The sequence below is a fragment of the Neodiprion lecontei genome, chromosome 2 (assembly GCF_021901455.1).
Source record: "Neodiprion lecontei isolate iyNeoLeco1 chromosome 2, iyNeoLeco1.1, whole genome shotgun sequence".
Classification (NCBI taxonomy): domain Eukaryota; kingdom Metazoa; phylum Arthropoda; class Insecta; order Hymenoptera; family Diprionidae; genus Neodiprion; species Neodiprion lecontei.
In genome coordinates this window covers 1,264,093-1,276,962 of record NC_060261.1, presented here as the reverse complement: position 1 = coordinate 1,276,962, position 12,870 = coordinate 1,264,093, and the positions used below count along the sequence as shown (strand labels likewise).

The following is a 12,870-nucleotide window of genomic DNA, read 5'->3' as shown; positions in this document are numbered from 1 at the left end:
CATAATGTCTCTTTGAATTATTCTGACTATTATATACATGTACGTGATGACGTTAGTTAATTGCGGAACGCTCGTTTCCCCATTTGAATTGAAACTTTGGCATGACGAGATTAGGTCTGAATTCTGACTCCCGGTATACATACATTCAACAGGTGGGCAACTTACAACTCGATGTATGTATATGTATACCTATGTCCAATTAGGTGTATGAAAAATGGGCAATAGTCTTTAAAAGATCTTTATAAAGACGCGGAGTCGGTCAAAGCTGGTGCAACGGGATGAGGATTGAGGATTATTAATATGCAAATTGGAGTCTCTTAATTATTAGCTTCTCGTCGACGGTTATTAATTCGAAACACTGCGGACGAGCACGAGCATGAGGTTCAATATCCTACTCGTACGATACTCTACCTACTCCCACCTCCCTCCCTCTTCTCTTCTCTCTCTCTCTCTCTCTCTTTCGCTCTCTCTCTCTCTCTCTATCTCTCACTCTCGTACCTGTTCGCAGTATGTATATTAACAAATATTACATACGCGTATAACGTATTTCTCTATAATTCGAAATTCGTTCGCGCATCCAATAATACATGCGCAAATATTGCACGTATAAGCGATTGGCTAAAACAGTATCGCGAAATATTTGAGAAAAGCATTGAGATTACCCAAAACCAGACTAACCGACGAAGATGATTTTAGTCACGTTTTTGTTACAACAGGCTTCCGAAAATATTGAAATTATAAGAAATATGGTACGACATCATTCTCAATTTTTACCCGATTTCAAATTTACCATCCGTCTTTAAACGGCTGGTGAAAGTAAACTTGTGATAATGTGGGTATTGTTGTTTATTATCAGGTTAGGAAAACTGCACAGGCCGCTCTTTTGGTACTAATGGAACGAGGACTGTTGGAAAAGGAACCGATTGAGGAGCTAATTTGTCCAGTTGTTTTGGAACTCTCGTTCGTCAACGATCCATCGGTCGAAATTCACACGGGAGCGATAGCCGTAAGTCTGAATTACCATTACACTACGATTATCGTGCAACTGCGTGTGTATATATATATATATATATATATATATATGTATGTATGTATATGTATATAGGTGGTAATTTTTTACCATACGGTTTATTTTGTATGCACCCCCCCCACCCCCCACACACACACCCACCCTCCTCCCCCGGCGCTACGCCCATCGAAGCTGCCTAACACGGCGGATTCTGCATGAAAGACATGGGTAGTGAGATGTTCATCTCGCACCTGCGTCTCACTACCTTGTCTTTCATGTGGCGTTTGCCCCATACGATCAATCGACTTTCTTTTCGTAGATGAAAAATTATTGAATAAAATGATTCGTGACTCGTTGAACGATCTTTGATGCACGGTTAAATGTTGCTTAACGATATTACGTTCTTGTCTTGACATATCTAGGTATATCCATATATATGTGTGTGTGTGTGTATATATGTATATATATATATATATATATATATATATATATATTTATATATTTATATATTTATATACTTATATACTTATATACTTATATATACATTTATATACGTATATATATATTTTTCGATTTTTAAAATCAGATTGTTGAATGTTCCAGTGCACAAGCGCGCAGTTATATGCAGATGCAGAAAATATAGAGAATGTGCAACAGTATTGCCGTTGTTGGTAACTATGGGTGATTGCTCTGTGATGATGATATTTGGTTTTGATGTGCAACTTTGAAACAGCGTGGGTGATAAAAAGAGCGAGAGAGAGTGAGAGAGACAGGTAAAAAGAGTAGGACAGAGAGAGAGAAAGAGAGAGAGAGAGAGAGAGCGAGAAGGGGTGGGGCGGGGTCGAGAGAGTACGACAGAGAGCTAGCGAGAGTGGGAGAGAGAGAATGGGGGGGAGACAGAGAGAGAGTGAGAAAGTGAGGGAAAAAAGTGAAAGAAAAGAGAGCACGAAAGCACGAGAGAGAGAGAGAGAGAGAGAGAGAGAGAGAGAGAGAGAGAGAGAGAGAGAGAGAGAGAGAGAGAGAGAGAGAGAGAGAGAGAGAGAGAGAGAGAGAGAAAGAGAGAGAGAAAGTGAGAGAGAAAGAGGTTGTTCAAGGAAAAGCCCGGCATGCTTTTACCATCAAAGTTGGTTTGTCATAGAGATCGACTATCACAGCCAGCTTTGATGAGCAAAATTGTGTCCGATTTCACCTATTGCTGCAGATTTTTGCCGCACGAGAGGAAGTAAAGGTTCATTACGTGTGTGTTATTTTAAAGACAAACACGCAAACACTTTTTTGTGGTCCGATACATCAAATTGGTTGTGGAATGTTTTAACTCATATCACAGCCACTTTGATGAGCTTGGCCCACAAAATCAGTCGTCAATCAAACTACTAATTATTAATAATATATTCATACCTCAATATGTATACTGTTATCAGTGTAGGATATTAATAAATTGTTTAATTTCAATTATTTTGATTACAATCTTACACATCGCGTTACCTACGGATGCCTCAAAATTGGATTACTACTCGGTCAAGGAAGATTAATATCACAAAAATTGGTCCAATTTTCCTCAAGGATGCTCTTACGGTGCCTGATTATTTTGAACAGTGATCCAATCGTCAAAATGGTTGTGACGTGTTGTTAAAGATTCATATCACAGCCATTTTTGACGAGTTGGATTGCCCTTCTTATCGTCCTAGAAACGTAAAATACTTGGGTACAATGAATAAATCTGTACGTATATATGTACGCATAAGTATATACACCTACGTTGAAGATGACGGATATCATCCAAAGTTCGTCGGAGTGTTCGTGCTGCTCACAAAGTGGCTGTTGTATGCTAATTATTAGAGGTCATATCACAGCCAGCTTTGATGAGCGGTGCGACACTGAACACTCTTCTTTTGAGATACAAATTCGACAAATACCGACACGAAGAAACCAGGACCTTACTTCGTTCGTAACGCTTGTCTGGCCTGGCTCATTGTTCCTCCCATCAGAGTGGTTGTGATGTGACCTTATGAAAATCATATCACAGCCAGCTTTGATGAGCGGAACGGTACGGTCGTGAAATTTCAACGTGGGACACTGTCGTGTGATAAAGACAAAAAGTAAGAGCAGTGAGTGAGAAGTAAAGTAGAAAGAGTGTGACAGAAAGTGTAATGCAATGTTGTGGTTCTACACCCTTTATCGGTCACAGAGAGTTGATTTTCTTATTTCATAGAGCGTAAATTATTGTTTGACAAAATTTTCTGTATATTATGGTTGCTTTCCAAATCGAATTCTACGCATACTTAAAGCCCTGTTTTTATTTCAATCTCCAGCTCATGTGCAAGATGGCTCCACTCGTCGGAAGAGAACTTACGGAGAGATTGTTCCTCGACAGATTCGCAAAGCTATGCTCAGATGATATTTTCTATGTAAGAAAAGTCTGCGCTGCTAATCTAGCTGATTTTTGTGCAGCCGTTAGTAAAGAGTCCATCGAAACGATACTGGTTAGTGTGGCGGTAGATACTTTCTTCAACCGATATCATTCATCCGTATTGAATCAGAAATTCCCTACTTTGTTCTTCTAATCTCTAACTATCATATTTGTTTTATCTTTCAGCTTCCAAGGTTCATAGATCTATGCACGGACGATGTGTGGGGGGTCAGAAAAGCATGTGCTGAAGTTATAATGTCCGTTTCGTGCTGCGTCTCTCTCCATCATCGACAGCATACTTTGGCGCCTGTGTTCGCTGCCCTTCTCGGCGATGTGTCAAAGTGGGTCCGAATGTCTGCGTTTCAGACACTTGGGCCGTTCATCTCTACTTTTGCCCAACAATTTACAGCATTGGCATACAACCAGTACGGCGAGGTTGTCTTTACCAATCAACAAGGCATGGAGCTGAGATACAACAAGTATGTGGTATTTACATTTAGCTGGAATCAATATATTCTGATTGTGAGTGAAAGTTACGAGTTATCGTGAAAGATGTAGTCAAGGTCTTATTGGTATTGTGAAATTTCCTAAGAATAGCTCTTTTTTTTTTCGCTTATAGATTGTCGTACTCAAATCCTCGCACGTTAAACTTCTGCGAAACCTCTTCATTTGGTTGTTTGAGCAGGAAGTACGATGAATACAACGATAAATTTGAAGTTGAATTTTCACCTGTGAGTATGGTGGGATCGCGAAATCGGGATAAGGATGAGGACGGTTTCAAGCCCGCATCGGAAAGTACTGTCACAGAGGAATCCGGATCTAGTGACGACACGGACAAGTTCAACCCGTTTCTATTCTATTACATTTCCCCGGATATGCCGTTGGATTTGGACCTGGTCGAGGCTGGCAGACCCACGAATTCGGAGAATGGTAACGCAAAGGAAGAGGCCCCTAGTTTGGACAAAAAAAAGGAAAATCAGCCCGTTTCCAATGACAGTGTAAACAATGCGGATGACGATGTGAGTGGTTCTGTAAGCGTAGAAAATAGCTCGCAATTGCTAAACGATACAATTGATGTGCGGGACGCTTACGACGAGCGCAAAAACATCACCCAAAACGCGAACGGAAACTCTGGTAACAAGTGCAACGCGGCAGGTGACAACTACCAGTGCGTAGTGCCTCAGGTTCTCATCGATTACTTCGTTTCTATGACCGAAACGACGCAGGTTGTCCAGACTGACTCGGAAATACTGCAGCACTGTGCCTTCAGTTTCCCGGCCGTTGCCCTCACCCTAGAAAAGCATAACTGGCCACTTTTGAAGGATGCCTATCTTTCGCTGGCAAGCGCGCTCCCATGGAAAGTCAGGCTCACCTTAGCGTCCAGTATTCACGAGATTGCGTTAATACTCGGTGAGGATTTGGCCGCGAGAGACTTGGTACCGATCTATGACGGGTTCATTAAAGACTTGGACGAAGTTAGGATAGGGGCGCTTAAACACTTGGCCACGTTTCTTAAGGTTCTCAGACCCTCTGAGAGATGCCAATACTTACCAAGACTCAACAATTTTTTGGTCACCGATGCCGAATGGAACTGGCGATTCAGGGAGGAGCTCGCTAACCAGCTACTCGAAGCCGTCACTCTGTTCAATCCGTACGATGTTTCCAAGTACATTGCACCTCTCTCGCTTCATCTACTTGTCGATAAAATCGCAGCCGTTCGAACAGTCGCCTTAGCCTTGGTAAGATTTAAGTAATATACCGTAATTTTAGTCGAGTATAACCCTCAGCTCGTACGTCATAGGCGGTAATATAATCTTGGGAAACAAGAATACGTACAACCTTATAACATTCTCTTTCACGATTCCGTTAGGTAACGCAGATAATTTCCCACCTGTCGGTCGACGAAGCTCTTGTCACAGCATTGGTGCAGGAACTTGGCCACATGTTACCGCGTTCGGTCAAATGGACGCGAAGGCAAACGTACGGAATTTTGTGCTCTCAGTTGATAACAAACGGCGCAATTACCGCCGATAGATTTTCCAAGGAGATGCTACCTCATCTGATCGACCTCTCGTGGGACACTGTACCAAACGTCCGGCTAGCGGTCGCTAGAACGTTAGCAAGAAACGTTGCCACCCGAGGACGTGAGTGATGATAAATATTTCAATGCAATTTTTAAGTAAAGCCAGGTATTTACTCAATAATGAAAGAAAAGAACGACAATAAAAAAATTTGTTTCCCTTTTAATTTGCAGCCGAATGGCAGGGTGGACCGGAACAAGCGGAGGCTGTGAAAACGAAATTGAAACACTTGAGACAAGACGTTGATCGCGATGTTCGCGAACATGCTATTCTAATCAGGACGCAATAGCACTTGGACAAGGGGTTGAACCCCTACCTTAGATGGACAGTGCATTTACCTCGACTTGTCGCGTAGCATTCGGCGCTCCTACCTGCGATTTGATTCGGTCTCTGTGATTTTTTTTATCGTTGAATGAATGTACGCCAAAGCAACAAAGCTATACCTGTCCAATTTTGAATGCGAGATACATGTTTTATTTTTGTTTTACTTTTATTTTTAACTATCTTCTATTTTTTCCGTTTATTTTCCCCTCTCCGTCTGTCCTTAAATTTATTGTTTTCAAATAAATCAATATCGATGCTACGGTATCTACCAATGCCGAGCTGTAAAACTCGACGAGACACAAGTAGCGTAGATAGAAAGGTGTATAAAAAGTCATTTGCATTAGAATACTTGATAACGAACCGGATTTCTTTCACCTCTCACTTCCGACAATTTTTTTCTTTCTTGCTGTCACTCATTCTTTGCAAGCGTTGAAACTCGTATTGTTTCACGATTTCCTGAACTATCGAAAGTACATTGAAATGACGAATTTATCCCAACATTATCTGACTCGACTGTTCCTTTTTTCGCGCCACTGCGATGCAATCCTCTCGTAACGAAACAATGAGCAAAAGAAAGAAAGAAAAAAAGAGACCAAAACATGAAAAGATACGAATCTTACGAAAAATATGTTGTGGACCGGCAATATATCTAGTATAATATGTCAAGCGTCTGGAGTCCGAATGAAAGCTTAGGCTTAGTAAACCTACTTCAGAAGATTGGACGAAGACATAACTCTAAGCTCAAGTTTTAATTGCCTACTACTACTACCACTACTTTATTATTATACATAATTATACCGTCTAGTGAACATAAAATACATAATACGTAATAATTCGAGTTACTGGCGAACTTGATATTCTGTGAGATAGGGTAAGATATCGACTTCAACATTACAAATCCTCGAGAATGATAAACTAAAAGAACTAAATAGACAAACTCGGATTAAAATAAAACACTAAAAAATCTTCAAGGTATTCGAGCGTGCATCATTGTGACCGTCATAGATAGAACTTATAAGATTATCAAGCCGTCAAGGTATCGGGCGAAGATTTCTTACTATCAATAATGTTTCTATTAAATAATCCGAGTTACTAGTTGCTCTTGCTGAATCAATACATATGCACAGACGACGAAAACAATTATCACGCATTCTTATTAATAATTATCTTCTCTTTCCTTTGTTCTGTGTTACCTTTGTCGCGCATCTATGAGAAAGTGCAACTAGTAAGCGAACAAATTTGTGGCATTAGTGATCTTGAATTTTTGCCACTTAGTTAAGAAACTTAAGGTCTTGTGCAAAACGGCTGATATTAGTAATATCCTAGGTGATACGTTTGCATCGCAAAAACGAGAGCAAAAATGATAAACAATTCCGTAGGTGAAACAAATTTTTGGAAATAATTTTATTCTAGTTAAAGCAAATTATTACCATCGGAATATACAACAGGATCCGACCGTGAATTAAAAATAACAGTCCTTACTTATAGAATTTGTAATAATAGTAAGTTATCCGGAATTGTCAAGTTTTGTATGTATCTTAGGCGATTCACTGGTTCTACTATACCAATTCATATAATGTTATTGATGGATATCCTAGCCGTTATAATAATATTATTAATAATAATAACAATAACGATGATAGAAATAATAACGATAATAATTTAGAATATAGAGTACAGGGAGGCACTGAAAATGGCTGTATAAATAATGTACAATAAAGTGGTAAGGAACGAAAGAAACGAAACACCGATACGTAGCTCATATAAATATTATAATGCCATCACTTGGAAATTTTTGTACGTGGAACAAACCAACCGAGATCACTATGTGTACCCCCCTAACATAGGTATGTATAGATATATTACAAACTAAGAGATATCGTCAATCTTTTAATAATAATATGATACAATAATTGATAGAAATCGACTGATGATGAATGGTGATAAAGAACGCCAATGATTGTCATACAACGATGTTTGACAATCATTGGGAAATGAATCCAATTTACGAAAACGTGAAACAACTGACAAGTATTTTTCATTTCAGCAACACTTGTTCATCAATGTGAATATTATGAAAAGTGTTTGTTTAAAACATTGTGTATAATATATTATTATGTATTTGATAATGAATGCGAATAGAAGAGAAAAGTAATGATAACAATAAACCTTAATCGATTTGTTACAAATATCATGTGCTGATTTTACTTTTTTTTTAGTAAAATGGAATATTTCATCAGACGTAGGTATCTGATGGCGTACGGTTTTCAATCTAACGATAAAATTGTTGATTTACGGTCAAAAATTGATACCATTGACTGTAACTTTTTCATATCTGATTGCGGACAATTAGTTGATTTTCGTCTTTTGAACATTTCAGGATTTAGGATTATTACCCAATTAACTGCACTTTTTTTAACCTGTATCTGCCGTGAAAATTTGAATACGAATTCTCTTATCCGTACTCTTCAATCAACGTTTATACTGGTTCGGCAGAAAGTTCTTGACGTTCGGTTACAACAGTTACGTAGAGCAGACAAGACAGCAGCGCGCCCGCAAAGCTGCAACCAAACGTACATAAATCTGCTTTCATTTCGTTACCGATGGCCATGCGTCATTGGTCTGCGTTCACTGATCGCGGAACGCACTATGCTAGTCCATGCGCAACGTGTTCTGTTTGAAAGTAATTGGGGATCCTTAGGCTCGTTGCTGGTACATTTGTGTAACACAAACATGTTTTTATCTTTAATTGTTACGGTACCTGAGGTTGAGAAAGAAATTCAGATGTAAAATCCGTAAATAGATAAAGTCTACAACTTGATACGTTAACTGGCGAGGACAGGTTATAGGTTATGTTTTCGAATATAGAACGTGTGAGAAGAACCCTGATTTGCGGTCCACCAGAACTGACGGAAACCTTTATGTTTGAGGTACTAATATCCCAGTTATCATTTTATCGATCAACTCAAAAAACGATAAGATCAATCCAAATGTTCTTAACACAGGGGGCTGCACATTGGGCGAAACAAGGAAGCCGCGTTATTTACGTAACTCAGAATCCGATCGAGTCTCTGCCGCCAAAATATCACGATGCCCCTAAACCATGTGTAGATACATTCCAATTAATCAAATTCATGTAAGTTCACACTGAAATAAAAACGGGGAATTCGACTGTACATAACGAGCTTAACTGTTTTCAGGTACCTGCCGGATCATAAGAGCTTGATGGAGCTTTTGGTCGAGTTGGACACTTTCGCTTCCCTACCGTCAGCGCTGCTTATCGACAAGCTAGATAATTACGCCGAGCCTACGACTTGGCGGGGTGACTACGATGTGCTTCTCGCCAAAACGTGTTCCTTTATTATCGACGCGATGAACGCGTGTTCCCGTATTCTGGGGAAAAAAGTTCACGTCTGCGCCTCTCTCCGACCAGAAACAGTCGGCAAAGTACATTTCGTCTATTTCGATAACGTCTGGAAATTTTCTATCGACAATAACCTCGCCGACCCGATTATAACTTTACAAAAAGCGTTTTGCACGAACGGTGACCGGTTGTTCAAATTTCGCAGCTTGGAAGACCGGACTGTTGTTCTCAAACAAGTTTTAAGATTCGTTGACGAGCACTGAAGAGCGGGACTCTGAATTAATAAAGACGGTTTAGATTACAGCTACAGATTTCATTTCTTTTTTTTTTACATCACACTTAAGCATTCCACCAAAATGAATCGAGTGGTACGATCATAGTCAATGTAAGTGAATTTCAGTCGACATTTCTAGTGAATCGTTCAACAGTTTCCTCTGAAACTCGCGTAAAAAATTTCTTTAACGTACCGGTACTTCCGAGTACTCAATTTCACTGAAAAATTGATGGCCTAGAATCTATTTTGAACGGTTAGCAACGAGCGTGTAATATATTTCACTCGAACGAGAAATTTACGTCGTTTCATCGCTGAGTTCGTATGTTTCTGTTTATTGCAACTTTTCTCATAACTTCGAATTTTAAATAACCACTTCGCCGTTGCCGTACATGCGGGTGAATTACCAACCACGCTTAATGGAATGTCGAACGCATCAGGAAACTCAGGGATTTAATGTAGTATTGTATATTTAATGTAAAATATTTAATAAGATAATTATTTACATGTTCGTTACACGATGTATGCTTGCAAAGAATAGGAAACGTTGAAGTATAAATGATAAATGTAGTAAAATTTTACGTCATTCCTCGCGAAGCCGTGTAAATGGCTTCCTCGTATCCGGCCGACCTGCATTGTTAACCTGAAGTGGAGAAATAAATGAAGTTCTCACATCTGCGTCTTTTTAACTTACATGTATACATAGGTATAATAGTTACCTACCGAAGTCGGGTGGAGGCAAGAGCATTTGTTTCGCTAGAATTGAAACGCGATAATCGGACGATACTACGAACATATATGGAATGGGTAATTCCGCTCGTTATGAAATCGCCGGTCGCTGATTTATATGCTTGTGTAACATACTTAAAAATTAATTTAAGCTTATCTTCGCATTCAGGGACTTCTGCCGGTTCGCCATTCGGCGATAAAATTATTAATTTGACGACGAGTAATTTCACACAACGGGTATACATAGGGATACAATATAATATACATTTACATGTATATGCCGGCGTCAAGCGTCAAAGTTGGGAATAAACAAGCACGTGGCAACGAAGAATATATGGACAAAATAAATCTAATAATATCTCCGACTACTTCCGCGTTCGCAACGAAGTATATAATATCCGAGTGGGCATTAGAAGCGTTCAAATTAAAGTCCACATCACACCTTTAGGGTGAAACGCACACGATACGACCTGCCATCCCTCTCTCCGTTTTCGTTTTCACTCGAGGTAGGTATAACATAGCCGACGAATGCGTTTCGAGCGGATCAGAACTGCGCGGCGGTAGAGAGAGTCAAGCGCATCAACGCGGGCTGGACGGACGGCGTCCCATTGTCTGGTTCTCTCTTCGATTCTCGCGCGACGGTAGACCTGTTCGGTATAAGCCTGGTCTCCCCTGATTTCACCCTGGTTCTCCCGACTCGCCTGAACGAGGGCGATCCCCGAGATCGAGTGTTCAGGTTGCGCCGACTGCCGAAACCGACGAAGGGTCCAGCGTTTCAAACTCCGACAAGAACGGTCTCTCGATTTGCGAGCATTATACTTTTCATGGGCAGTAACGGGTAAATCCGAACGTTGGCGGTGATTCGAGGTCTGCGAAACATGCCTTCCTTTTCGGATTAAAGCCAGATAATCCATGCGTTTAATTTCAAGATTACGTTGGCGGATGGTACGTATTTAAAGTTTGCCGTGATACAACGTTCGTCCTGCAACAGTTTGGGAGAGCAGAGCGATTTATTTTTCAGCCGCGGACATCGGGCCCGTTTGAATTGTGAGAAAGCTACTTGAACACCGGGTCACTTCCACCGGCGAGTGCAGCAGCGGGAGATCGAGAGTGCGGGGGCCTTAGGGCCCGGCGAGACCCCCGCATACCTGAGCGAACAGGTGTGCCAGAGGCCGGTGGAGCAGCTATAGAAGACTCGAGCCTGTTAACTTTAAGTTTGTTCAGTTTGTCGACGCCCAGATCAGGGACGCAGCTGGGACGGGATCACCTTCCAGCACCGTTGCACCTGGTCCTCGGGCATACAATATCACCCTGCACCAATCGCTCCATCACGCCCGACCATAATACACCGAAACCATGCAGCGCTGAACGCTGGAATACTTTTGCGACAAAATTATATAAGTATACGAAAATTAGATGCACGATCTAGAATCGACATTAATATAATTATAAATATAATTATAACATATAAATATAATTACACATATTACATATATATTGTACATGTATATCTTGTTTTCAGAAAGGACGAAGCAGGAAGAAGGTCTCTTGGACTTGAGAGGCTAACTCTTAACAACACATAAGAGGCCCGAAAGACCGGCGAAAGCTCGCTCTCCGTTTGATTCTCCTGATCGATTTCGTGCGAATAGCTACATTCCAGAGACCTTGGAACCGTGGCACACTGGAACCAGTTTCAAAGCAGTTCGTAAATCGTCCAGGATTAGGGACGGACGCATTTTTTCTTGCCGATTCCCCGGTGCCACGTTCGTTTTAATTAAGTAGGTATGATACAAAATCCTGCCTCAAGCGAAATAAATTACATTCGTATCTCTGTGTTTTTCGCGGGCCGCGCACGTATGTCGTAAACGTGATATGAGTATGTAAATAGAATTTTACAGAGCAAGTGGAGGGGAAGATCCGAGAGCGCGCAGTGTCAAGTGTCAGAAAACTATAGTTTTTTTTTATACATATACTTTGACAGAATTTTAGACCCTCGATATCTTCTTTTCGTTTCTTTGCATTATATACGTCGAGTACAACAACATTTATCAGGACAGATGGCAAGTTGCAATACTTCTCTCTGGCTTATCGTCTTCTTTTTATTACAGCCTTCTACTCGGAACGTGAGATATGAACGATCGGTGGGTATATACAACACATAGAAATATAGTGCAAGTGTAGCGGTAACACAAAGAAGAAACCAAGAACGACGTAAAAAAGAAAAAAAAAAAAAAAAATGGCAACAAATTTCTTATTTCATTCGCTAAAACATTACGAGCCCTCATAATTTTCATTTGCCTGCAGCAAGCGTGCGAATAAGCAAAAGCAGAGCAATGAAACAAGGAATCCTGCCAGACTTTGTCCGCACAATCTGGTCGATCGTCCGAGCTGAAATCGTAAATATTTATCGAAGAGTGACCGCGGTTTCGGAGGCTTCCTCTCGGTCCTATTCGTCTCTTCGATCTGTATAGGCGATAGGCAGAAGTATGCGGGATCGCGGGGGAGGATCGCGTCGGCGAGAAGCGGGGCGCAAGGGGTGAAAGAAGACCGCATGCAGGAGAAGAGCAAGAGCAAGCCTAACCGGGCCTGTCTCCGGCCGTCTCGACGTACCGCGCTACCAGCAAGTGGCTACCAAGTGGCTGGCAAGTGGCTTGCAAGACTCGCCACCACCACCACCATCAC

At 40.9% G+C, this 12,870-nt stretch overlaps 2 protein-coding genes and 1 long non-coding RNA gene across 9 annotated transcripts in view; all 3 read left to right on the top strand.

The window, feature by feature from the left end:
- Window positions 1–8,013, top strand: part of LOC107222594 (serine/threonine-protein phosphatase 4 regulatory subunit 1) — a 134,836-nt gene extending 126,823 nt beyond the window's left edge. For all 6 annotated transcript variants that reach the window (XM_046732306.1, XM_046732307.1, XM_046732310.1 and 3 more), the window contains 6 exons: window positions 857–1,006; window positions 3,322–3,492; window positions 3,606–3,898; window positions 4,039–5,158; window positions 5,290–5,563; window positions 5,674–8,013. In XM_046732306.1, coding sequence (XP_046588262.1) covers window positions 857–1,006; window positions 3,322–3,492; window positions 3,606–3,898; window positions 4,039–5,158; window positions 5,290–5,563; window positions 5,674–5,789 — 2,124 coding nt within the window. In that variant the 3' untranslated portion in view covers window positions 5,790–8,013. The remainder of the gene's footprint in view (window positions 1–856; window positions 1,007–3,321; window positions 3,493–3,605; window positions 3,899–4,038; window positions 5,159–5,289; window positions 5,564–5,673) is intronic.
- A 462-nt stretch (window positions 8,014–8,475) lies between these two features.
- Window positions 8,476–10,133, top strand: LOC107222583. The gene is made up of 3 exons (XM_015662003.2): window positions 8,476–8,754; window positions 8,830–8,960; window positions 9,025–10,133. The coding sequence occupies exons 1-3, from the start codon at window positions 8,677–8,679 to the stop codon at window positions 9,449–9,451; spliced, it is 636 nt and encodes a 211-aa protein (XP_015517489.1). The 5' UTR covers window positions 8,476–8,676; the 3' UTR covers window positions 9,452–10,133.
- A 599-nt stretch (window positions 10,134–10,732) lies between these two features.
- LOC124293075 lies at window positions 10,733–12,726 on the top strand. 2 transcript variants are annotated; one of them, XR_006902984.1, is made up of 3 exons: window positions 10,733–11,133; window positions 11,210–11,966; window positions 12,297–12,726. It is a non-coding gene; the product is annotated as an uncharacterized LOC124293075 (long non-coding RNA). The 2 variants fall into 2 exon arrangements; XR_006902985.1 differs by having other exon boundaries at window positions 11,210–11,970.
- Window positions 12,727–12,870: the final 144 nt, after the last annotated feature.

Excerpts from the sequence above, each read along its gene's own strand:
- LOC107222583 (XM_015662003.2), top strand. The coding sequence starts at position 8,677 with ATGTTTTCGAATATAGAACGTGTGAGAAGAACCCTGATTTGCGGTCCA. Across the intron at positions 8,755-8,829 it reads CGGAAACCTTTATGTTTGAG|GGGGCTGCACATTGGGCGAA; the intron begins GTACTAATATCC and ends TTCTTAACACAG. Across the intron at positions 8,961-9,024 it reads TTCCAATTAATCAAATTCAT|GTACCTGCCGGATCATAAGA; the intron begins GTAAGTTCACAC and ends AACTGTTTTCAG.